Raw genomic sequence first — 25,324 nt, 5'->3', positions numbered from 1 at the left:
CTTCTCAGCACCCCTCTGCCCAGAGAGCAAGTCTGAACCCCAGGGGTAAGGAAGAAGGGCGTGGAGACAGGCAGGGGACCATCTGCGGAGGGACTGCCCCCGCCTTCTCTGTCACTCACCCATGAGACCAGTGCCAGCACCCACTCTGGGTACGGCAGAGCGCACAGGAGGTGCAAGGCACGACCCTGACCTCGAAGAGTGCGCTGCAGGGGACATGGAGACAGGCCAGGGGTCCCGGGGCGGCATACGTACAACAGAAATTCGCTCTGGAGATGCACAGGGAGGGGAAATCAAGGAAGCTGGGTGGCACGGATGGCAGCTCCACCTCTTGGGAGCAGCGTAACCCTGGGCAAGCCACCCCCACGCAACTCCCAGCTCTTCACACTAAATACAAACACCACCAGCTTAAGTCTCAATTTGTTCAACTGAAAAAAGATAAAATGCCTGTCAGTGACTCTTGTGAAAAGTGGGGCTGCCCGTGGGAAGGTCCCAGCACACACGGACACCGGTCCCCACAGCTGCCCTCACTGAGCTGCCCCACGCCCCTGCAGGTGCGCCCACAGCAGGGGCAGAGCTGCCCGCGCACCCTGTCGAGCCCACCCCCAGTTGCAGGAACACACCTCCCACGTGGCAGGGAGGACTTCCAACCTCCCCGCTCATCCCCTGCTCTCTGCTTGGGCCCCACGTGTCTTGGTTGGGCTGGAGCCTCCAAGCCCTGGGAGAAGGCAAACATCTGATCTGCTCCATTGGGCCAGCAAGGTACAGTGGCAGGAGCACAGGCTCTGGAAGTAAACAGTCCTGAACTCCAGTCCCGGCTCTGCCACCTGCTAGTGACGTGCTACCAGGCCCCGTGGTCCCCCAGGTCTTCAACTGCAAGACGGGCGTGCCGGGCACACCACAGCGGCTTCCAGGGCTCAGCCGTGTATATGGTGTCGGGCACTGAGCTGGCCCACGATGGGGCCTCGGCAAACGCGAGCTGTCATCACCACCAACGTTCACCCTTGGAGAGGCGGCCACCTTGAGCTCTTGGGAGACCAGATGCAGCCCATGATGAATCCACCCCAGCATGGCCCCTTCTCCTCAAGGCACTCCATCAGGCAAGCCAGAAACGGGGTGACGGGAAGTAACGTCACGCTCCACTTGCCACCGCGTCCCTGGGCCCTCATCCAGGCTGCTCCCTGGGAGCTGCCAGCGAGCGAGCTGGAGTGCGGGTCGCTGCGGCCATCTGCATGGCAGTCTGTGGGCCAGGCCGTCGGGGGAGCGGGCCTGCCACTCCTGGCCTTCCTCATCCCAGCGGCTTCCCTCCGGGCAACACATGGCTCCTCAAAGGCTGAGTTCACCAGCAACCTGTTCACGGAAGCCCGTCTCCCGTCGGTTTTACGTCAGCGTTTCAACACGGCTGTACTCGTTCTCCACCCCCCACTCTCAGCATGGGGAAGGAACCAGGAGGGGCCACCCGGGGCCAAGCTCTGGCCATCACCCGGGCCTGTCCCCTCGCTGACTGTGCTCCACCGCCCTGCAGGTGCTGTGGTACCAGCCCCACTTCACAAGAAACAGGGAGGGTGGGGGCTGAGTGCCTCCTCGGAACCCCAGTAGCGAGAACCGTGGCTCAACGACAATCGGCCCAGCTCCTTCCGGGAGCCCCGCTGACCCCAGTAATTCCTCCAGCTCTCGCCTGCCGTTCACCCCCTCACTACCTGGCCAGATACGCTTCCGTTGGCAAGGCAGCCAGGGCTTCCCAATCCACCCGAGCCCCAGTCAGCTTTGCTTCCTGCATCAGGGCTTACAATCCGCCAGAGGAAACAAGACTTGATCTGCAGGAGAAATGCTGATTCCCACCACCACCCCGGCCCACTACCATTTATGGGGCACTTCTGAGACGGAAGCCCTGGGCAAGGCCAGGCAGGCAGGTTCACCAATGTGGTGAAATTCGGCTGTCGATTCCTCAGCGAGGAAAGGACCTTCACAACACAGGGCGTCCTCCCAGGGGGCCTCCCCAAGGTGCTGCCTGGGCTTCACCCCAGGCCCTGCTCCACAGAGGGCAAAGGGTGCCTGTCCGTAACTTCTCTGCTCACTGAACACCTCCCCTGGGGGGTCAGAGAGAGAAAACCGCTCAGAACTAAGCCGGCTCATCTCGGCGGCTGCGGGAGGCGCTGCGGCCACCTGCAACGCTCTCATTAGCTCCCCTCGCCCAGGTTAACTTGGAGATCACAGAGCCGCTCGGCTTCGGAGGGCCCAAGAAACCACAGCCAAGGCTCCGTGTTTTCCAAACAAGAAACCAAAGCTGGAGCGGGCCAGGCGGGCCTGGGCTCGCAGCTGGGGGACAGCAGGCCCGAGCCTAGACGCCGGGCCGAGGGCCGGCTCCTCGCCGCTCCCACCCGCGGCCCAGTCTTGTCCCTGCCCACAGCAGTAACCTCAGAAAGACGTGAGTCACTCGCTTGCCCAAATCGTATCTGTAAGGTCTGAGGGTTGCTTTTTTTAGGAAAAAGTAATACCAAAGGAAAGAGGATGGGGCTGTCCCTCCTGGCATGAGGATGGAAAGGTCTCCGGCGTGAGATGGAGTGGGGTGTGATGACCCCAAGGCTGTCAGATGTCAGCAGAGCGGCTGTCACTGCCTCTGGACAGGGGGCACTGGGGAAGAAGTGACAGAGCCTTCCCTTTACTTTCTGAGGGGCAGAATAATAAGTCCCCTGAGTTGTCGAAGATCTGTTCCAGGTAGCATTTGTGCAACAAAGGGGGGTTCGGGAAGCCTCATGTCATTCCAGCGCGTTCACAGGAGCGGCAGTCATAACCGGGCTTTCTCAGCCTCGCACGCCTGTGCCAAAGCGCGTCTCAGCCCTGACAGCACCTTCAGCAGAACTTGCTCATGCGGGTCACAGCCCAGGAAGACCCACCGGGGACGAGGCGCTGGAGCCCTCCAGGACTCTGTGCTAAGTGACGCCCTAGAATTCCAGAGCAAAATGGCAAGTGCCACATACAGAGGACAAGCTGAACCGCAGGGCAGAAGGGCCGTTCCAGGCATGACTCCCCCTCCCTGCTCCCTACAGTCTAGTACTTTTCAGTTCCTCTAAATACATACGTTTTTCTTTCCAAATCAGAAACAAGGTGAAAAGCCAAAAAAAAAAAAAGAAAGAAAGAAAAAGTCGGAAGAATTGTTTTGAAAGGCCCACCAGCCCCAGCTGGTAGGAAGCTATGGGCAGAAAGAAGCGGTCGGTCCCAGCAGGGGGTGAGGGAGGCCCACCCAGGGAAGACGGGACGTGGGGCAGCATGGGAGGGCGTGGGCTCCGGTCCCCTCTGTCAGGGCTATGAGAGCGACAGGAACGCCGGGAACATTGTGGGGGGAGAGAGGGGTTCTGCCCCCGTGACGCCCAGAATGCATGGGCAGGTGGCCTGGGACTCAGGAAGCGACCAGAGAAGGCGATAAGCCAGAAGATGCTTGATGGGGGGTGCAAGAGGGCTCCACGGGACCCTGAGGCTGCCAGGAGGCCAGCGGGGGCAGGGACGCTGCTCCCGCCAGGCGGGGCGGACGCGGCCCCAGGGAAGGAGAGGCCCTGCCCGCCCAGGACCCGCTGCAGCCGCCAATGCGCCCTGGAGGCCCAGAGGAAATATTATTTCGAGACAAAAACTGAATTATGAAATCCGCAAGCAATAATTAGTTTAAATTACTACTTCTACTTGAATAATTAAACACGCTTATTTTCACTCACTGATGTTTTATTCATTACCATACATCTTTCCTGAAAGTTGTTTTTAACGTGAATATCCTTTTATTTGCAAAGAGCCCACAGAGATTTACTATGCTAATTTCAAACCTTTCTTCTAAAGTAAAAAACAACAATAACAAAAACACTACAGATTACCATCCATTAGCGACCGCTGTGTGGGGTCTATTACCAGCTTAAGTCCTGGCGACTGGCTGGAAATACTGCGGGTAGTTGTAAAGTTAGTCACACTCCAGAGCTGCCAGCCTTTAAAATTCACTACTGAAAAGGCAGTATTTAAATAAGCTCGAAATGATTACGAAAATAAAAAGGCCCAAGTGCAGAAGGACCCTTTCGGCACAGACAGAACGCGCCTTCCCCTTTTCATCACACCCTCTATTAATGGAAATGTTTTTGCATCTCCACAAATGATGTTTGGATTTTAGAGGTCATATTTTTACACCCTGGGGCCAGGATTCCGATAAGCACAGTAGTACGGCTTAAGGTTTTTGTTAAGCAACGCTGCCTTTGGGAATGAGTACAAACTTAAATGTAATCCCTGAACGGACCCTTCCCTGCTGAGCTCTTAGTTGGTGTTGGCTGAAGGGCAAAACGCCAGATCCTGACTGAGGCCAACAAGTGGGCCTGTGAGCCCCCAACGGACAGAAAGGGACAACGCTGTCACCCCTCTACACCAGCGGCACCGAGGCCCAGGAGCCCACCAGCCTCGGAGGGAACCCAAAGCCGCCTTCGGGTGCAGGCATTCGGGACCCAGTTGGGTTACTGTGACGCAGATCAAGGCCTGCCACTCTTCCGTCACACACACACTCCCACTCCAGGCCAGGCTCCCAAGGGCAGGTGCCCCCGTCCTGGAAGTGGCGAGCCCTCCCCGAGCATGTGTTGAGTGAAACTGAAGTACCTGAAGACTTTCCAAGGCCCCAGCTGTTCCTCTCGTCCCCCATCGCCCTGCAGAAGTTATCAGTCTCCATCCCAGGACGGCAACTCCCGTGTAGAGCCCCCTCCCACGTGCTACTTAAGCTACTCCGGGACGCCACGGGGCCTTCCATCAGGTGCTTTCCCTCCATTAACATAAGGGTGCTCAGCTGCGCGTGTCCCGCACAGGTTGCTACCAGGCTTCGGGAGCAGCGGAACAGGGGACTTCTCAAATTCTGAAGTTCCCAAATAAAAAATGACCAGCTGAACAGAATGATGAGCTGTGGCACCGGCTTGGCCTTTGGAAAGTGAAGGGGTCCCAGAGGCCACGGGCCAGGGCTTAGCTGATTCTAGAACTCAGCATGATCTGCGTCATCATCTTAGAAACATCCGGAAAGCAGAGGCACTCCTGCAGGGCTTCTGTTTCCGTGGCAACAGCTTCACTGGCCTGCCACAGAGAAGGGACTGGAAGAAGGGAACTGTAACTGGGGAGGGAAAGCGAAAGAAAGGGGATGGGGAGGAGGAAAGCAGTTGGAAACAGTAAGGAAAAGACGGGAAAGAACGGATGAGGGCAAGGGGCAGCGAAGGGGAGCGTGAGAGCCGGGAGGGGGCACTGTCGGGGACGGTCCCCCGCAGCGGCGCACCTGTCTGTACACAAGGGACGGTCTCGTTTCACTCATTAAATGTAACGCTCAGTTTCTGCCTCAGGATACTCCATTACCCAGTAAACCATGGGAAAGGCTGCGTAACAACAGTCCATGTGGCGAGTGTTTCTGCCTGGAAACTCTTACTAACGTCAACATCAGCCCGAAGGTCTGGCTGGGTTAGACCCCGAAGGAAAAAAGGAAAAGAGAAGGGACAGGAGACCTGTTGTCACTAAGCAGCGCCATTAAGAGAGTGACAACCGGCACTTGGCAAGTGAGTCCTTGGGAAGCCTCATTAGCATGCGGACCTTCTGCTGGTCCCGCTCGGGGTTCAACAAGCAGACGGGTCATGAAGCCAAACGGTGCCCAGTCCGAGCCTGGCTGCAGCGCCTGACACCAGCCACCAGCCAGGGACCGTGGGGCCGGCTCAGTGCAGGGAGCTCAGAATAGTGGCCTGTCCCCACCCCCAAGAAAATAACAACTTATTAACAAAACTAACAAGCTCTGAACGCTCGCTACCTGGGATCCTGGATTGGATCCTGAAACAGAAAAGGGACAATAGTGGAAAAGCAGGTGAAATCCAAATAAAGCCTGTAGTTAATAGAGTTGGACTGGTGTTAAAGTCTTAGTTTTGACCAAGGCCCCAGGGTTACATAAGATGTTAACAGGAGGAATTGTTGGGCGACCAGCACATAGGAATTCTCTGGATTACTTCTACAACTCTTCTATAAATCTAAAATCATTCTTAAACTTAAAGAAAAAGAACAAGGGCCATTTAAAAATAAAACTCCTGGTTTTCTAACAATGATTTATCTTTTTCATAGAAAACCAATGCCCTTGATAGGGTTTAACTATTATCAGGTTTTATTGGAATGCTGGCCGAGACGTTACAGCGAAAGGGAGTCACTGAACTCAAAGCGTGTGAGCAGGGCCCCTTGGCTCTGCAGCCAGGCTGAGGGAGCGACGCGCTCCACGCAGCCAGGGGCCAGGGCGCTGTGCCCTGGGAGGTGAGCCTTTCCAGCCAGTTCGCACCCGTGCGCCACACCTGCTGTCTCAGCGTCTTCTCCAGGCAGTCTCCCGCCACTCGCCCCAAGCGTCCGGTGACACCCCCTCACCCCCGGCCTCACCTAACAGCCTGGCGGTCTGCCCACGCCCTCCACAGCCCTGGCCTTAGCACAGCCTGTTCCCTCTGCTCAGAATGCCCTTCCACCCCTTGGCTGCTGAACAATTCCCACCTGTCCTCTGAGGCCCCCGGGGACTCTGGCGGACACAGCGCCTCCCCGGGGCCGTCCTGGGTGCCCCGCAGCAGGATCTCCGCCACCACCACGCCCCCAGAGCAGTGCTGCTGCGGCCCTGGACGTGTCTGTCCGCCTGTCTGTTTCCCAAGGAGGCCAGGCGTCCTGTACGGAAGGGTAAGACAGCCCATCCATCCCAGCAGCCCACTCCCACGCCCGGCACCACGCCTGCACCACACGCTGAGTGAATTAAACACCAGGAGTCAGGGATGTAGGCAGTTCTTTTAAAAGAGAAAATACCAGGAACAACCTTCCATCTTCTGTTAAAAGGTCAGAAGATTCCATTTGTACGAAGTGAAGGAGGCAGGCCCGTTTAAAAGAAACAGATTCTGTGACAGAGCGACAGGTCCATTTCCACAGACAACAGAGCACTGCACAAGTATCCTCTCCCGACCGGGAAGCTGAAAAGCTTTTCAAAGGTTTTGGTTTCCTTGACAACAGTACTGCTGGAGACAAGCAGAGAAATAATTAAAAAGTATGTTCCCTTCGCTTCCAACTCCCTCAGTGTTTTTAAGCAATAACGCACAGGCCACACTCAGCGGGCACAGTGTCAGGCTGGACAGTGCCGAGGGCACGCAGGGCACCTCCCGGCCACCCCCCTGCAGGGCCGAGTGAAGGACCTGAGCCCAATGCCCAGGATGACATTCACCACGGGAACCTCGGCTCATGCAGGTCAGAGTCACAGCTGCGCTTCTGAGTGCCAGAGCGCAGCCAAAGCCCAGCATAACTAATCCTCAGAATGGCTCTCGGAGCTGGCTGAGTATTACTGTCGCCGCTTGGCAGGGGAGAACGCATGGCGCAGAGCAGTGAGAGCCCAGGCAGTCCGGCCCTGGGGCCCACACGCTGGCGACCTCTGGCCTCCACTCTGACCATGCTCACGTCCCAGGGCAGCTGAGACGCGGCCCCGGAAACAAACCGCCTTTCCTCTGAGCGCGGCCGTCCTGCCAGGCCACGCAGATCGGCTGTGCGCCCCTAGCCCCACCCCCCGGGACCCCTGCGCCCCTGCCCTGGGGCTGCCAGCCCTGGTTTATGGGGCTCCTTTCTCCTCTGGGGTGGCGTCTCATGCTGTTTTCACAGCCTCCCTGCATTCGTATCTTTTATTGTCAGTCTCCTCAAATCCTTCCTGGGTTCATGGTTTATAAGTAAATAAACAAACACGCAAGCTGCGAGCATCGGCCGAAGCCCGTTACCTAGGAGCGTCGACCCAACTGTTTCAGTGATTCGGAACAATCATGGCTTTGACTTAGCTCCCGGCTCCATCTTCCAAGCCCTTGCCAGAGCCTGGCCACCCCGTGGGGACATTCCCTACACAGGTTAGAGGTGGGGACACAGGGGCCCAGGCATGCAGACGAGACCACCTCCAAGGTCTGAGGAAGCCCACGGAGTCGCATTCTACGGATGCACCCGTGGGCACAGGAGGGTGGAGGGCAGTGCCCATGCTCCCAGGACGCCCTCTGGAGCCCGCAAGCAGGACGGTGACACGGAGGAGCCCCGAATGCAGTGTGACACCGGCCCTGTGCGTAGAGCCCCGGGCCCTTCCACGCCCCTCTCTGGCCCTCCGTTTTCTCCCCGGACGTGGGCGCAGGCCTGCGGAGGGCGCCAGCTGCACTTGGTGTGCCTGCGGCGTGCCCGGTCCCCTCCTGAGAGGGCTCCCTGGGCTTTCTCGTTCCGTCCTCAGAACACTGGCGCGGACACAGCTGTTATCCCCACCTGACTGATGGGGAAACCGAGGTCCCAGGAGTTCTCTAACTTCCCCAAAGCCACCCAGTTAGCAGGCGTGAGGCCCAGGGCTGAGCCCCGCGGAGGGACTCCTGCGCTCGGCCGACTGCCCCGTGCCCCAGCTGTGGGCAAGAGGTGTAACGCCCGTGCGGTGCCCAGCCCAGCACGGCACAGCACAGGGGGCAGCAGCCGGCCGCCTGCCCGGGCGGTCCAGGCCTCAACCCCACACCAGGCCCCACCGGGCTCCCCTCACCAGACCCCACCACTGCCCAGACCGGCCCCCTGCCCCTCCCTGTGGCACGGCCATCAGCACAGGCCCCCCTCCCCACCCACCAGCTGCTCATCCCGTCTTCCAGCCCCCAGCTCGGTCTCCCCACTCCCTGAAGCCTGTCCTGCCCTCCACCCCTAGGGACCCACCCCTCTCCCCTCTGTATTCCTGTCCCCAGTGCAGAGGGCCTGTCATATTGTCACACTCTAGTATGTCTGGATGCCTGTCCCCCATTAGCTTTCTTGGCAGCAAGGATGTGTCTGGTCCCCTCTGATCCCAGAGCTGTACACAGCCAGCATTTCATCAACGGCTGGACGAACAAATGACCAAAGGAAGAAAGAAGTGGAGAGAGCAGGCCTTCTATCACGTCCCTGTGGTACCCAGTCACCCTCGGGGGCCCTGGCTGCCCGCCCCACAGAGGACCTGAAATAAGACCCGGGGGCCTCACCGCCACGCACCTGCCAGCCCCACCTGCCACCACAGAGGCCCCACGCGCACCCTGCCGAGCCGGCCAACAGGGAGCGCGGCTGGGACAGCACCCGCCCTGAGAGGCCCGGGTGCCCACGCTGCTCCCCGTGGCTTGTTCAACAAATCAAGGCAGCCGGAGGCAAATCGGACTGCGAGGCCCCCGTGCCTAAGAACACGGCTTAGGAGGCAGTTACAGAATAAACCCTGACCTGGAGATCCTGATAATACCTCCCATTTGTCAGGGCTTTACAGTGTACAGACTGGCTCCCCACATCTGACCTCGGACCCTCCCAGACCTGTGAGGTCATTATTTCACGGGAGACTGTGAGTGCCACCTCGTTCTGAACGCTCGCAGCGTGCCCCGCCCAGTGCCAGGCACCAGGGCCACGTTAGGGGCTCTCTCCAGGGCAGCACACACCTTCCCAGAAGGGGCCTGGGTGCCTCCACCCAGGCTTCCCCCGTTTCCCAGCCTAGCACACTGAACGCTCCCATCTGTGCCCCCTTTGCACGGAATCCACTCCCCACGGCAGCCAGTTCCGGGTGCAGGAAGGTTCTCCCTCCCACCCCGCAGCCCAGGAGCAACCCAGAGTGCGCCTCCTCCATCTTCCCCAGCCCCGGGGGACAGCCGCCCCCTCCCCGCCTGCCCCCTTCACTGGCTAACGGCATCACGGCGAGTCTACAAGGAACCAGGTCGTTTCAGAACACGCTTGAATGAGAGAGAAAAACCAGGACGAAAGCAAACAACTTTTCCAACCAAAGGTTACGATGAAAATGTGTTTTGTGTTTTTGTACCTTTCGAAATAACACTTGAAGTAGTTCCGAAAGAGACCACTTCTGTTTATAAAAGCTCTGAATTTCTCCCTCCAGTTGTCCTGGGCTGTGTACACACATGGAGGAGGGACCGCGATCGGTGCTGTGACACTTTTAGTGCTAGCATGTGAGCGGATTAGAACCCTAAACTCAGCAGGTTAACATGTTCTGAAAGCAATTTCAGTGTTAGTCTAAATAATTACAGATCACATTCACTTAGATAAGGGCCTCTGCCCCCTCGGGGCTCCGAGGGAAATTTCTAGGCATGATAGTTAAGCAAAATAGTTGGTTATTACACAGGCTTTGCAGCGGCGGTACAAATTGGTACAGCCCTTTCGGAAAGCAATCTGACAGGAGACAGATCAGGGCCCGGGAAAATGTACAACCCTTTGACCCAGCAGTCCCACTTGTGGAAATCAATCTGATAGAAATGATCCACCAGAAAAGGGTTCCGTGCGCGAAGATAACCACTTCAGCATTATCTGTAATAGCAAAAATTAGAAGCCACCTAAGTGTCCAAGGACGCCTAAGTAAATTACAGCTAATCAACGCGACAGAGCAGCGCGGAGCCCGGCAAACTGACGGCCCTCGGAGGCCGCCGAGGCTGGGAGGGCGCGTTAAGTGGGCCAGGCGGGCGGCGGCACGGCGCGCTCTCCGCGAGGAACACGAGCCCGTGTGCACAGGAGATGGACAGCGGCTGTTAAAAGGATAATCACAATTCTAGTGTCTGCTGGAGTTGGGAGGTCTTTTGTCATCCGCGTGTGAGGCTGTAAAATCATCCTCACAGAGGGCAGAGGGAAGGCAGGGAGAAGGCCAGGCGGCTGAGGGAGGCTGAGACCCCCCAGGATTGTGATTTGGTCACACGGTCGGGAAATCTAACCAAACAGAAGGTAGTGACAACAGTCTGGCTGACCCGAGGCACACCGACCGGCACCCAGCTATGACACCGTTTTCACCAAGACGTGCACCCCCCCAAAATGACATCACAGGCGTGCATAAAGCTGTGGTTCCCCAGCCGCGGGCCCCTTTTCCCCTCCCCAGTGAGCACTCCACCACGCCGCTGTTCACGTGGGGGCATCGCTCCACATCAGCATATCAGCACTGAAAACTGGGGCAGTGAAAGGATTAATTCATGTAAAAGAAACAATAATAAACCCATTACATGTTAACATAAAATTTCTGATGAAAAGTAAGTTTGTTTCCCAAGAAAAAACATTAGTGAGAAGGCAGTTTACATTTTTGCCGTTTTTTTAAATGGCTGACTTAATGCAAGACAGCTGGGTTCTCATGGCTGTTGCTGTAGTTCATCTATTTCAACAGCACACATCCCACGGCCTCTGGAAAACTCCACGCACACGCAGGCGGGAACGAGAGTGAGAAGGGCGAACACCTTCTAGGCGCTATTATGAAAATCGTTTTCACTCCACAGACCTCATGAAAGGGCTGCAGGACCCCCAGGGCTGCGCAGACCACACTGACAGCCACCGCCACAAATTACAGCATTAGAAGCTGCTGCTGTCGTGGGGGAGGGTTTGAAATCCAGTGTATGGTTGGAGCACAACTACTCTGTTGAATTATTTTTTTTTTGAAGACTGGATGGAAATATATCAAGAAGTCTCCAGCCGTTGCTTCTGGGTGGAGAGATGACAGGCAATTTTTTCCCTAATCCCTTCCCATTCTTTCTAGGGGGTGTGTGTGTATTTTTTTTTTACGGTCAAAAACCACCTTTCTGTTTTGAGGACAAGTTCGGGCAGCCGGGGGTTAGCCCTGTGGAATAAGCTGGGTGGGAAGAAAGGCAGTTGAAATTATTAGCAGCCAGTCGGGGGTGGGGCGCATCACGAAGTAAGGCTGCTCCCTCCCACAGACCGGAGGGTCGGCGCCTGGCACCGAGCGCACGCTTGCCGCACGGGGCGCGCCCGCTGGCCCCACACCACGGAAAGAAAGCCAGGAAGAGATGACGAGAATTGAAACTGGCTCGAGCTGATCACTGCTCTCGGGGTGGGGGGGACATGCCATCTCTAAAGCTGCAGGGCAGTTACAGAGGGAAAGGTCCATAGACTTGACTGCAAAAAAAGAAAAAAGTTAGCTTTTTACCCGTGAAAAAAACAAAATGAAATAATGACATACACGCGGGCGTGGGCATGAATGATGATGGGTCAATACTGTTAGCACGTAAATTGCCCAGGGAGGACCGACAGGAGATTAATGGATAAGAACCATGACCACAAACACTTATTTAGCATTAACGAGATGCTGGCCGCGTTCTAATGGAGCTGCACGCAAATGAACTCATTTGGTTCTCAAACGAGACTCCGTTAGATTAGCGAGCGTAATTCCACGGGGGGAGGATGAGACCACAGGGTCACATTTACACACACACGGGGCGGACGCTGTGTGCAGCAGACGGAAGTGGAAACATCAGCAGGAGGCCAGGACAGGAGCGAAGCTGGCATCCTAACAGCCCCCCGCCTCTTCCCCAGCTCGGAGTGCAGAGGCAGGCAGCCGGCTGAGCGCCAGCCCGGGCGGGGGGTGGGGCGGGACTCCTCTCTGGGACACAGGGCAGTGAAGAGAAAATGCCCATTCCACATTTGGGGTCCCGCGATGGCACCTGCTTCCCGGCTCATCGCCCTAGACAACAGCCTCCCTGTGGACAAGCCCCATCCGCACACACTGCCCAGGCAAAGCCCTGGCTCCCATCAGCTTTTTCTGGCCTCCCTCCTGAATCAGACCAAGCAGCAGCAAATCTCTATGAAACAGACACCCAAAAAGGAAGACAAAGGAACTGAGAAGACACAAACATTTCAGAAGACAGGAAAAGTTTTGAATAACTCAGAGAGCTGAGAGTTCTTATACATATGCAATAAAAAAGAATATACTTTTTTTTAAAGGAACATTCAGAAACAAGAAACAGCTCTTAGAATGTAAAAATATAACAACACTTTTCTGAATCTATGTTATATTTCATTAAAAAAAGTTTCAATCCCTGGCTGCTGTGTCTCAGTGGATTGAGCATCGGCCTGCGAGCCAAGTGTCGCTGGTTCGACTCCTAGTCAGGGCACATGACTAGGTTGCACGTCAGGTCCTCAGTTTGGGGCACGAGTGAGAGGCAACCACACAGTGATCTTTCTCTCCTTCTCTTTCTCCTTTCCCCTCTCTCTAAAAAAATAAAATTAAACAAATAAAGAAATTTATTATATAAAAAATAAACTAAAAAGTTGAAAATAAAAACTTTAAAATATTTAAAAAAAATAAAAAAAGTTTCAGTATAGCCCTATCTGGGTAGCTCAGTTGGCTATAGCGTCATCCCAATACGCAAGCTTATGGGTTCGATCCCTGGTCAGGGCACATACAGGCATCAACCAATTAATGCAGAAATAAGTGGAACAACAAATCAATGTTTTTCTCTCTCCCTCTCCCTAAAATCAATCAATAATTTTTTTTTAAAGCCGTCAGCTGCCCCAGCTGCTGTGGCTCAGTGGGTTGAGCACCAGTCTGTGAACCAAAGGGTCACCGGTTCAATTCCCAGTCAGGGCACAGGCCTGGGTTGCGGCTGGGTCCCTAGTTGGGGGCATGTGAGGGGCAACTGATGTTTCTCTCCCTCTCTTTCCCTCTCTAAAAATAAATAAATAAAAATTTTTTTTAAAGGAAAAAGCTCTTCATTAAAAAAATTAGATTAAAAAAGTTTAAGTATATGACGGCAGAAATACAAAATAAAAAAGAAAATGATTTTTTAGCAGAGGAAATTTCCCAGAAAAAATAAAACAGAAAGGCAAAGAGGTAGAAAACTAGAGATTAAAGATTTTTTAAAAAATTAAAAGCTGAATTCAGGGACACCCAGCCCTTCCAGGAGGTTCGACCGGAGTCCCAAAGTCAAAGCTCTAGATGGGCAACAGCCCCTGGGGTCCCCCATCTCTCCACGGCCCGGGCCGATGCCTCCCTCCAGGAAGCGGCTCCAGGACCCCTGGCAGAGCAGAGCTGCGGGCCACATGGCTACCAGGCATCTGAGACTGCGCACCTTTCAGCTGGGGTCCCAGTGTCCCACAAGGGGACTTTGAGACGTGCTCTCTTCTGTCTTGTCAAGTGGAGAAGCTATGGCAAGCTTGCCAGAGAAAGGCCAGCTGAAGCTGGCTTTCTGGGGTCCTGGACTGACGCCACCGGTCTCACTCACTTGCACCCCTCGACTGCACCTCGGTGCTTTTGTCCCCGCACCCTGCCCCCCTGCCCTGCTACATGGGGTCCCTTAGTGTCCATCTGAGACAGACACCTGACTAGAAACCGCAGGAGCCAGGAGAATATTTAAGACGTTGGAGGGACTCCCCTGCCCTCCTTCTAAGGGGTAAAAATACTATCAGTTTGTAGGGGCGGGGGGAAGTGACCGCCCTGTAAATTTGAAATGCTGGTTACATTTCTGTACCTGTGGTCTAGTTACAAACAGATGCACATGGGAAAAAAGACTGGAAGGAAGTGCTGCCTGGAAAGAAAGGTTCACGGTCATTATATTTGAGCAAAGAGTGTGAGGTTACATTTTTTAATTTCTGCCATTTCTTTCTTTTTTGTGCATTTTTTCTCAACACTTTACACATCCATGATAAAACAAAGTTACACCTAAATTAACAACTCATTTTTTAAAAGAGAAATTAACAACTCATTTTTTAAAAGAGAAGGACAAAGCCATCCCCGGGCACTACATGGGTGCCTTTAAGTCTTCCGTGTCCAAGCTTTTAAAGCAGTGAGAAATAATTTACTAGACTGTCTCAACGCCTAAGTGTGCCAATTTTGCAATCTGCATTTTTCAATTACATTAAAAGCATTTTCCCAAATTGCTCTATTCTTCCCTTAATGACAAGGGATGAGACTGGAGGGGGCTGGTTCCCCGAGGACAGAGTGCACCTTGCCTCAGGCTGTTTCCCCCGGTCAGGCTGGCAGCTGGCAGGCGCTCCGCCCTGCCCCGGGTGTGCGCCCTGCCCCGGGTGTGCGCCCTGCCCCCGGGAGTGCACCCTGCCCCGGGTGTGCGCCCTGCCCCTGGGAGTGTGCCCTGCCCCGGGTGTGAGCCCTGCCCCGGGTGTGCGCCCTGCCCCGGGTGTGCGCCCTGCCCCCGGGAGTGCACCCTGCCCCGGGTGTGCGCCCTGCCCCTGGGAGTGTGCCCTGCCCCGGGTGTGCGCCCTGCCCCGGGTGTGCGCCCTGCCCCTGGGAGTGCACCCTGCCCCGGGTGTGCACCCTGCCCCGGGTGCATGGACTGTTGAACCAAGAGAAGTTTTCAAAGAGCAGAAAACACAGCTTGGGTCCTGCCACACGGTCCTTTTCCTTGGTCTTCATGCAACCTCCATGTTTTCTGCTTGCGCGGCCCCCTGGCAGCCCCAGCGGCCAGCGGCCAGCAGCCAGCAGCCTGAGCCTTCACTTCCCACCCGGTGGCGATTCACATGACCAGGAACTTTCACTGAAGGGAGAGGGGCAAACGGCGCCTGGAGAGGGAAGCGCAGCACCGTTCCCCCCCCACCCCCCACCCCGGCCCCATTCCCTCCTTGCCTTCACCTAATTGCCCGTGATGCACAGTTAATCACTCACTCCCCAATTACTAGCCGCCCACCACCACCACCCAGCCCTCCCCCCGGCTGCGCAGCGCTCATTTCCAATAGCTTCGCCTCGTGCTTGGAATAAATTGCCCGTCATCTGCATAATGCTCCCCACCTCCTCCCTCCACACATCAAATCATTTCTCCATCTCATTCTGTAAAATCCATCAAGAATAATTCTTTCAAAACTGAAATAAACCTTCACTCTGGCACTTGAATCCATAAATTTCTTGTCTTTGAACCTGGGCTATATTACTTTCTACGAAGCACATCTAAGCTACCCTAATACAATAGAACACGCTAACAATGATACATCAGCTGGATCCTACAACACATAAAAATGTAAATCCGAACCACCACAGAAATCATCCCTCCTCCATGGGCCCCAGGACAGGACCACAGGGGCTGAAGCCGGGGCAGACGCTGGGCACCACTCGGGCAAGGGGACATGCCTTCCCAACCTTGCTTCTCCGAGGCGGAGGAGCAGAGTGCGTCTCTGAGACCTCTGCTCGGGCTGTGGAGCTGGACAGCCAGTTTCGCACTGGGCCCCTCCCATTTAGCGGGTGGATGAACCCCTTCACCTCGTGGGCCTCAGCATGCGACTCTGGACGAAGAAAGCAAGCACAGCCCTTGCCTCGGGCCTGCTGTGAGGGCCAGAGCCAGCGTCTGGGACGGTGCTGAGCAGGAGGGCGCGCGCGGGGACAGTTAGCTCTTTCCAGCCTCTCATCTGGCCTCACGTCTCTCAGAGGTCACAGAGCTGACAAGCAGGACAGTGAGACCTCAATCTGTGTGTTCGAATTCCAGAACAAAGTCCTTTCTTCCGGATGCACATGGGAAGGGGGGCCTACACCCAGCTAAACCTGGTGCCGCCCTGGCCAGAGGAGGGTGGGATCACTCTCCTGGGTCTGTTCAGGTGTACATCGCTCCCCCTCAGCAGGGCAGAGGCTCAGACACAAAATGGGGCGCGCACTGGCTGGTTTGGGCACACGGACCCAGCCCTCCGACCCGTACCTTCCGAGCGTGCAGTTCGTGCAAAGGGAGCGGGCAAATGGCTTGCTGCAGACAACCCCCAAAGCTTTAAAAATGTTTAAAGTCGCTATCTCTGGAGCCCTGGCATTGAAACTCTTAAAAACTATGTGTCTATAGGCAGACTACAGAAAGATTCACAAGAACAGGAGTTACATTAAGTGGAGGATTCTAACTTGTCTTTCCTCTAACTCTTTAAACTAATCAACACAGGTCCAGGGGAGTTGGAAACATCACCTTCTTGTTTCTTCTCCACAGCAACAACCCCAATAGGGAGCCATTATCCCCACTTGACCAATGAGGAAACTAGGATCAGAGAGGCTAAGTGATTTTCTGAAAGTCACACAGCAGATATAAAACAGGAACCCAGAAGTCTGATGTAACAATGGCACGAAGGTTTGCCAGTCTACTCAGGTTCCACTCATCACCCACGGAGGCTTTCTTTAGCTAAAGCCCATCTTAACTGCATCAAGGCAGCAAAAAAGACATTTACATATAGCTATGTTCACTGAAGGACTTTTTCAAATGAAAGCAGGACGTGAGAGGGAACAGCATGGAAACAGCCAAGTCTGGAATTAAGACAGCCATAAAAACGTTAGGGGAAAACTTTTTTTTTAAGGTAGAAAAATCCCCCTTACAAATAGTATAAAAAAGGGGGGGGGGTCCAAACTGCAAATAACGCAGCGTGCGCCCAGTTCTGTAAACGCACACGCACCTCACCAGGCCAGGCAAGGTCCCCAGGTCAGTGAGGTGCCCGCTCAGGGTGAGGACTAGCAAGCATTGCTGTTTTAGTCTTCATGTTTCACATTTTCAGAGTTTTACACAATAAGCATCTATTACATTCATGATCAAAAAGGAAAAGTTCATTTTTAAGTATGTTAAGGAAGCTTGTTATTGAAAGAATTCCCTGAGCAAATCATTTTGTACAACAGATACACAAACCTAATTCATACATTTTGTTTGTAATCCTGTGTTTCAGGGCTCAGGTTTTCCCACCCGGAGAGTAAGTCCCTGGGATCCAGAAGGCTGCCTCTGCCTGCGGGCCTGCTCCGGAGGCCTGGCCTGGGGGCGGGGGGGCGGGGGGGGGGCCTCTGTGTGTGGGGCCACTACAAGGGGCGGCTGTGTTTGCTTCAAGCAGGCCTCCTCGGGGCTGTTCCTTCCAAAGGGCCTCGGGTCGGGAGGCTTCCTGTATGTGCCGTGGGCATCCAAGCGTGTTGAGCCAAACGAGGACACGGGGAAATGAGGAGAGGACACACAAGGGTCCCCGAGCCAGGTCACAGCTACGGCAAACAGATGCACGCAACAGGCGGGGCGGCAAGGGGGTGGTTGAACACAAAAACAGAGCATCGGCGCGGGGTTGTGAGGCGTTGTTGTATTTTGTTTCGTTTCTCTAGCTGTAAATTTTCAAAACTAATATAAGCATATTTTACAGCTCACGGAACATTTAGAACATATTAAAATAAGTATCTTTCCACTGTAATGTGCCCGATTGAAATTTATGAATTCCAAAGCTACGTTTTAAGGAGATGAAGGAACTGGCACTCCACGTTCCTTGGATTAATCAGATGGATTGTGTTGTTTTTCTCCTGATCAAAAAAAAAAAAATCATTTTTCAGTGACTGCCACCTTGAATCAAAGATTCTTCCAGATTCTAGAAGCTTGCAGTGAGCTGTTTATATTAAGTCTTACTGTGCCCCCTGGTGGCAGATAGGATTTAAGGACATAAAACACAATTCTTTCCCAACGGCTGGAAATAAAATTCAAAACATTTTAAAAATCTGATCACTTAATGTGTACAAAACTTTGTGCCAGGTGCCATGGAGAATGTAGAAATGGGTCTGGCCAGATCCCATTTACAAGTGAGGCAGGCATGGTTCCACGGCCGCGCAGGGAGAACAAGACGCCCTGGCGTGCTCAGGAAGAGAGGGCTCCTTGAGGGAGCAAGGACGAGAGCACACAGGAAGTGCCCACTACGTGTCAGACACCACGCTCAGTCATTCATATCCTGTGTCATTCGTTTTTCTCCAAAACCCAGAGAGGCATGTGCAAGAAGCCCCACCTTACATACGAGGTCTGTCAGGAAAAAGCCCAGCCGTTGTTAACATGAGAACGGTTTGCGCAACATCGATGTGACCTGGCAGCCAAGGAGCGGGGACTGGGATGTGCATCCGTGAACAATGGCAACGTCACTGTACTAGTCAGTGGGGGCGGCACCCACCATTGAGTGAGCTTGTGTTCTGTGTGGCTGTCACATCCAAAATAACTGAGTGAGGAGAGCAACGAATCTGCAGCCCATTTTGTGTGAAGCTTGAACGTTCCTCCACGAAAACCATTCAATGACTCAGGCCACAGCTGTGGCCAACAGGTGATTAGCAGCTTCATCACGGCAACACGCCCGCACGTGCATCACGTCTCGTGCAGAGTTTACTGGTGAAGCATCCAATCGCCCAGGTGACTCAGCCCCCCTAGAGCCCAGATTTGGCGCCCTGCGACTTCTGGCTCTTCCCAAAACTAAAATCACCTTTAAAAGGGGAGACCAGCGATGAGATTCAGGAAAATGCTAGGGGGCAGCTGATGGCGATTGGGAGAACTGTGTGGGGTCCTAAGGTGCCTACTCTGAAGGGGACTGAGGCGTCATTGTCCTGTGTACAATGTTTCTTGTATGTTGCATATTGTTCAGTAAATGTCTCTATTTTTCATAGTACATGGCTGGACACCTTCTGGACCAAACTCATACACTGGATAGGGTCAGAGAAGTTCAGTAACTTGCCAGAGATCACACAGCCAATCAGTGGCAGAGGGAGGATTCAAACTGAAGTGTTGTGTCCCCAGCCCCAAACCCTTCCCTCCTTCCTGATCTGGTGAGGGGCAAGAAGGCACTCTGGCAGACTTCAACCAAAAGGCAAGGGGAACAGCACCCAAGGAAGGGATCACAAAGCTGGGGGTGCCCACTGCCCGCGGCACCCACCATTGGCTCTCCACCCAGGACTGGAAGGAAGCAAGCGGGGACTCCTGCCTGCACTCATGGCCCTGTCCCCTCTCCAGACTCAGGGACCACACAGCACCTCCTGTGCCCACCTCCGTCACATACCAGATCACAAGGTCCCCAAGACCTACCACACCGCCCATCCTCTGGCACCATGCTGCCCAGGGCTGCCAGCTGCCCACCAGGTGGCACACAAACCTGAGGACCCAGCACATCCAAGAGCCCAGCCCAGCCCCCACCTCGTCCCCCAGCGCCTGCCACAGTTCTTCACACTGAAAAGTTGCTCAACATCATTCTGCCAAATAACTCTGTCACTGAAAACTCAAATATCTTAACACAGAAAGAACCCTGGTTAACGGCTTTGTATCCGTGGCTTCTAAAGCCCTGATTTCAAGACACCACAGCAAGGAAAGGGTCAGGAGACGCTGACCCCAGCCCCCGGGACATCAGCCATGCTCTGCCCCTGGGGCCACCTCCACAGCCACCCCTGCAGCCTCGTCATGAGGGACAAACTGTGCAGTGGACAGAGCTCCCTGGAGGCTGCCAGGCCAAGCAGCACACGCCAGCACCTCAGGACGCACGGGCACAGCCACTGTCCACGCCCCGGGCGACCCCACAGCCGGAGGCCTGGGCCCAGGTCCGGGTCAGTCACCCCCAGCAGAGGGGCCTCCCCAAACTGGACCAAGTGCGCCCTCCACCGGCCACGAGGTGTCACAGCTAGTTGGCTGCCCCAGGACCCCTCGGCGGGGGGCCCCTACACATCCCCAGCGCACGCTGCCTGCTCCCCAACACCCACTACACGACTGAACAAACACAACACCCCAATCAGTGGTGTCACTAGCCACTCCCTGTTTGCAAACTGTCATGGGTGCCTCTGCTCAGGCACACACACGCCCCAGACCAGCGAGAGCCAAGCAGGGCCCTCCGAGCACCTCACTGATGCAAGGAGTAGCCCAACGCCCCCTGGGCTCCAGGCCCGCCCCTCACCATCAGGAGACACCATCCCCTGGACAGACGGGCCGTGGGCGCCTGGGAAGCCTCCCCTGCCCCCCTGCCCCCCTGCACCCCTCCCCGCCCACGGCAGCCCAGCCTGTCCTCTAAGACCTCCCGCAAGCCCGCTTCCTCCTCAAGGTGTGCTGTCAACGGGTGCCAACCTGGCCTTCCCTCCAGGGCGCCAGGAAGGGGCCGCCCTCAGCCCTCAGGTGGCCCGCCTGTGACCACACTGCCCGCCCCCAAGCCCTGCCACATGCTCAGCATCAGCCTGGGCGTCTCAGACACGCAGCGCCCGGACCGTTGTCCCCCTTGAGAAGCCCCAGCCATACTTAAGCTTGTTTGGCTGAGGCAGAAACAGGCTCAGAGAGGTCAAGCACCTTGCTCAAGGTCACAAAGCTGCTGGGGACGGAACCAAACCCCAAGCCCAGGTCACTCGTACTCCCGCCCACATCTGGGGCCTGCCCGACCCCGCCTGGGCCCACACAGACCCCACACGCGCCCTCCGGGAGCACAGACTCTCAGGAAGGAGAGCTGAGAAGCCGCAGGACCGACCCGCGCACGTTACAAGTGCCAGCGGTCTCTGAGCAGACGTCAGGCTCCCCAGCTGCGCGGAAGAGCACCAGAGACCCGCGTGCAGGCCGCTGGGCTCAGGCTGGAGCTGGAACCTGCCACTGTCCCCACACAGCCCGACTGGCCCTGCCAGAAAGACACAGGCGAGTCAACTCAGAAGTCAAAGGGCCACTTAAAAGTGACACCCAGCGATCCAGCTCACATCAGAGGTGTCCCTGTGGGTGGGCCTCCTTTCCTCACTTCGGAAGAGGCCTCCCCGGGGAAAAAGCTCAAAACAGAACCTGCAAATGCACTGGCCTGGGCGGGCTGGTTCCAGCGCAGGGGGCGACTAGCTCTGGGTGAGGGGCTCTGTGCGACATGCGTGTGATCACGCCCTTTGCAGACGAGACGCCGGCCTCAGTGGGGACAGCGCGGCCCGGCGACCAGCTACTGCCCGGCTCCAGCTCCAGCTCCAAAGCCGAGTTTTCCCCGGAAGCTTCGGTTCGGCTCAAAGGTACGTGGCCCCTACCACATACTGGTGCTGTGCTAGGCGGCTGGGGGCCGCGGAGAGCGAGGAGGGACACCAAGGACAGCTCAGCGGGGCTGCAGACAGGGACAGGCATGTGCAGCACACCTGTTACACTGCACACCTGTGCGGCCGGGGCCTGCTGACTGCAGGTCTGCATTACTTCAGTATAAGGTAAAATGCGTAAGTAACTATGAAAAAAATGAGTTTCCATGTACACTAGAAGTGCCACAGTCCTCCCTGGCTGGCCCCTCAAGACCTCCATACTTGGAGCCAAGGCTGCCCTTCCGTCTCTCCACGCCCCCTTCACCAGGGGCCGCTCCCCGGACTGGAGGCCTTCCCCAAGCCCTCCCCGGCTGGAATGCCATCCCTCCTAGCGGGTTCCCACAGCACTTGTGTGCCCAGCTGGGGGTCCCAGCCTCACAGCCCTGAGCCCAGACTTGTGAGTGCCTCTCCAGTTACCTGTGACCCCTCCCACACTGCGCATGCCCTGAGTCCAGGGATCAGGTCTGCCTACCTCTGCATCCCAGCATCTGGCACTGTGTCTGGCACTGCCCAGCATGCCACGGGAGTCACAGAGGAGGTCCTGAGTCCCCAAGGCTTGGGCCTGGGCTGCTTTCCTCTCCCCCTGATCGCCCACACTCAGCGGCCTCATCCTCTTTGGACTTCAGCGTGTCTGGGTGTCCTCAGCGCCCCCACAAGGGATAAGGACTAGCTAGCGTCCTCTGGCGGCCTGGGCAAGGCAGCGCCAGTGAGGCCTGGGACGGAAGGGACCGAGGGCAGCCCACGGAGGACCCCCTCCTGAATGCAACAAAGAACATTAGAGGAATTCCCAAGATGACATGTTCAGCTCGTACCCGCTGTTTGAAGAACAAAGCATCCCAGCAGTGCAGTCCTGACGGCACCTGAAAAGAACAGTGTCACTCACATCTTACCTTGAAGGTTTTATCCATGGAAGCCGAGAGAAACATGTGGCTCTTCGAAAGGACTGGGCACCACTGAATGCCGTTGACGGGGCCCCGGTGGCCTCGCAGGTGGAAGAGGACCTTCCTGGAAATCTTGGTTTCTTTGTACGGAGCGTCCAAATATGGCTGAATAAACTCAGAAACCGTGGGGTCCACGCAGAGAGGGGCCGGAGCGCGACCTGCGGAGGGGCGCCGGGCCTGTGCAGCTTCCCTCTGGCCCGTCTCCACGCTTAACGCTTGCAGCCGTCTCAGCCTTTTCGGGGTATAGGGCACGACACACTCCTCGTGCCTTTTCCTCTGAAGGGAGCTGCCGTTTGTCTCTGGCGCTTCAGCACGGGTTTGGGCACAGAAAGATGGCTCGGTGGGGGCAAAAGTCCCCCTGGAGAGTGTCACCTGCTTCAAGTGGGCCGCTGCCAGGGGCACGTGGCCAGCGGGAGTGTGGCTGGTCCACAGGGAAGTATGAGGAGGCCCGCTTGTGGGAAAGGTGACTTCGCCTTTCCTGGGCCACTGCAGCCTCTGGCTGGGGCAGGACCCTGGGTCCCTGCTCCAGAGCCGAGCCAGTGGGAGACGCTGGGCAGCTGGGTCTTCACAGGAACTGTGCTCCGCAGGCAGCGCGGCCCCTCCCACCCCATCCAGGTCTCCTGAGGCGGAATCCTGGCCGCGTGGTGTGGCCACGTCACAGGTGTCTGCCACCTGGCCAGCAGCATGAACACGTCCCACCAGCTCGCTCTCAGCCTCTGAGTCGGAGTCATCGTAAGCCACCAATGATGCCATTGAAGACACAGTTTCTCGTGGTCCTTCGAAGGCCGACTACCTAGGATCAAACAAAGCCAGGCGTCAGCACACGCGCATGGAGGAATGTTCACCACCACACAAGGTGGAAAGGAAACACGCCGCCCAGCAAGTCTACGACGGAAAAGCCCGCAAGGACAAACACATAAAGTATGAGGGCTTTTCTATACACCGGGCATATGAGTTACAAGATGTCATTTTTTAAAATGAAGACTATGGAAATTTAGGGATAAGTTTAACAACAACCAAAAAATAAGCAAGACCTACATGGGGAAAACCAAAGCTTTATTGAAAGACATAAAATAGGACATAACTACAGACACGATGCCTGGACGGCAAGACTCGGGACTCTAACGATGCCTCTGGAACAATACCCACACGTGTATGACAGAACCATACACCTGAAACCGATATAATTTTATTCACTAATGTCAGCCCAATAAACTCGATAAGAAAGAAAAAAAGGAGGAACCATGAAGTGCCAACCAACTGACCCAGGTGCTGGTGAATTTTCCACCACACAAAAAAAATGATAAGTATGTGTCATGATAGAGATGTTAGCTAATGCTACGGTGGTAATCATACTGCAATGTATTAGTGTGTCAGATCAACACATGTATATCTTAAACTTACACAATGTTATATGTCAATAACAGCTTCATAGAAATAAAGAGAAATAATAATAATAAAAAAACGTTTTGAAAGGCCCATTACAATTTAAACGTGTGTAGTTTTTACTGCAACATCCCCTCTTTAGAACCGTGTCCCACGCAAAGACCAGCACATGTCTGCAAAGACAGATGTACAAAGACAGCCTGCAGTATGTTCATCAGCCATTCACACACCGAAAGGAATCCGGTTTGGTCTGCAAACACTGACACGGAGTTCACCGGGTGGGGGAAGGGGGCCCCCTCACCTGTCCTCTCCCTGTGCTCCAGTCTTTCCTTGTGTTCTCCCTGCCTCCAACACTCTCCCCCCCCCAACACCCAATCTCCAGTCTACGCCAGGTGGAGAGGCAGACCCACACCCCAAGGCCAAGGTGCCTGCGTGTGTCGTCCAAACCTGCCCATTTCACTCCAACATACGGACTCACGCGACAGCAAATGTCCCCGTCCTAAAAAGTTCTTCCCGAAATTCTGAACCATCATACATGACAAAACTGTTGCCAACTCGTTTCTAGAAAGAAATACTCCACCTGGAGTTCAGTTCTGCGCTGTTAATAACGAAGGACCCGCAAGGGGAAAACCAGGGGCCACGCGCCACCCCGGACAGCAGAGGGCGCGCCGGAGCAGCACGGCCCGCTCCAGCGAGGACCCGCTACGGAGAAAGCCGGCTGTGTCCCGCTTCATAAACTACGCACGTGCGGAAACGTCGGTGCCGGGGCAGTCCCTCTGGGTCATCTGCCAAGCCGCTCCACACAGCCTGTCTTCCCCTGGACAGTGGGTTTCATGTCCCCCGGAATCAAACACCGCTGCCCTTCCACGCCTTTCCCCCAAAGGGTGCCACTCACCCTAAACGAGCTAAGTCATCAGCCTCCTCGCAAAAATCACACTTCCATCGGCAGCCTAATCCACACACAAAGCCATCGTCTAAAGAAAACGCCTACATCGGGCCTGCACATCTCAAATTCTAGCATAATGGACCAACTATAACTAACGGAACGGAGCACCGTGGACGATTTGGCGTTTCGGTTCTCTACACACTTAGCCAGGCCCTGAGGCCCCTCCTGGTCAGACATCTCAACTCCTGTGCACACGACCCCAGTCCCTCCGGTCAAAGGGAGCCCACCAGGTTCCTCCCCACGACCAGGGCGCCTGTGCTCAGCCATCGGGACGGAGTCCCACCCACCCAATGGTCCACAGCGGTGGGCTCACAGGAGCCTACGGCTAGAGCTCAAGACAAGGTCCACAGCAAAGAGAGCAGAGTGGTGGGATCGGGCCCACTCGCCCCGCTTCCCAACAAGGCGAGGCGGCAAAGATGGCATGAATGCAGGACGGTGGCCCACAGGGATCCCGATCCCATCTGCTTCTGGGACTTTTCATCCCCTCACTCAGGAAACACTGGAGGCCGGGCTACT

General features: G+C 55.5%; 1 protein-coding gene across 6 annotated transcripts in view; it reads right to left on the bottom strand.

The window, feature by feature from the left end:
• Nucleotides 1-25,324, bottom strand: part of WDR25 (WD repeat domain 25) — a 124,518-nt gene that overhangs the window by 98,198 nt on the left and 996 nt on the right. For 5 of the 6 annotated variants that reach the window (XM_090271398.1, XM_090271399.1, XM_090271394.1 and 2 more), the window contains exon 2: nt 22,426-23,269. In XM_090271398.1, coding sequence (XP_090127524.1) covers nt 22,426-23,229 — 804 coding nt within the window. In that variant the 5' untranslated portion in view covers nt 23,230-23,269. Of the gene's footprint in view, nt 1-22,425; nt 23,270-24,442; nt 25,320-25,324 lie in introns of those variants that run through there. The other variant, XM_090271396.1, reaches the window with a different exon arrangement.

This window comes from Furipterus horrens, unplaced genomic scaffold, assembly GCF_987537825.1.
Source record: "Furipterus horrens unplaced genomic scaffold, mFurHor1.1.pri manual_scaffold_3, whole genome shotgun sequence".
Taxonomy (NCBI): Eukaryota; Metazoa; Chordata; class Mammalia; order Chiroptera; family Furipteridae; genus Furipterus; species Furipterus horrens.
Note: the sequence above shows the minus strand (reverse complement) of the source record. Positions and strands in the feature narration are given on the sequence as shown.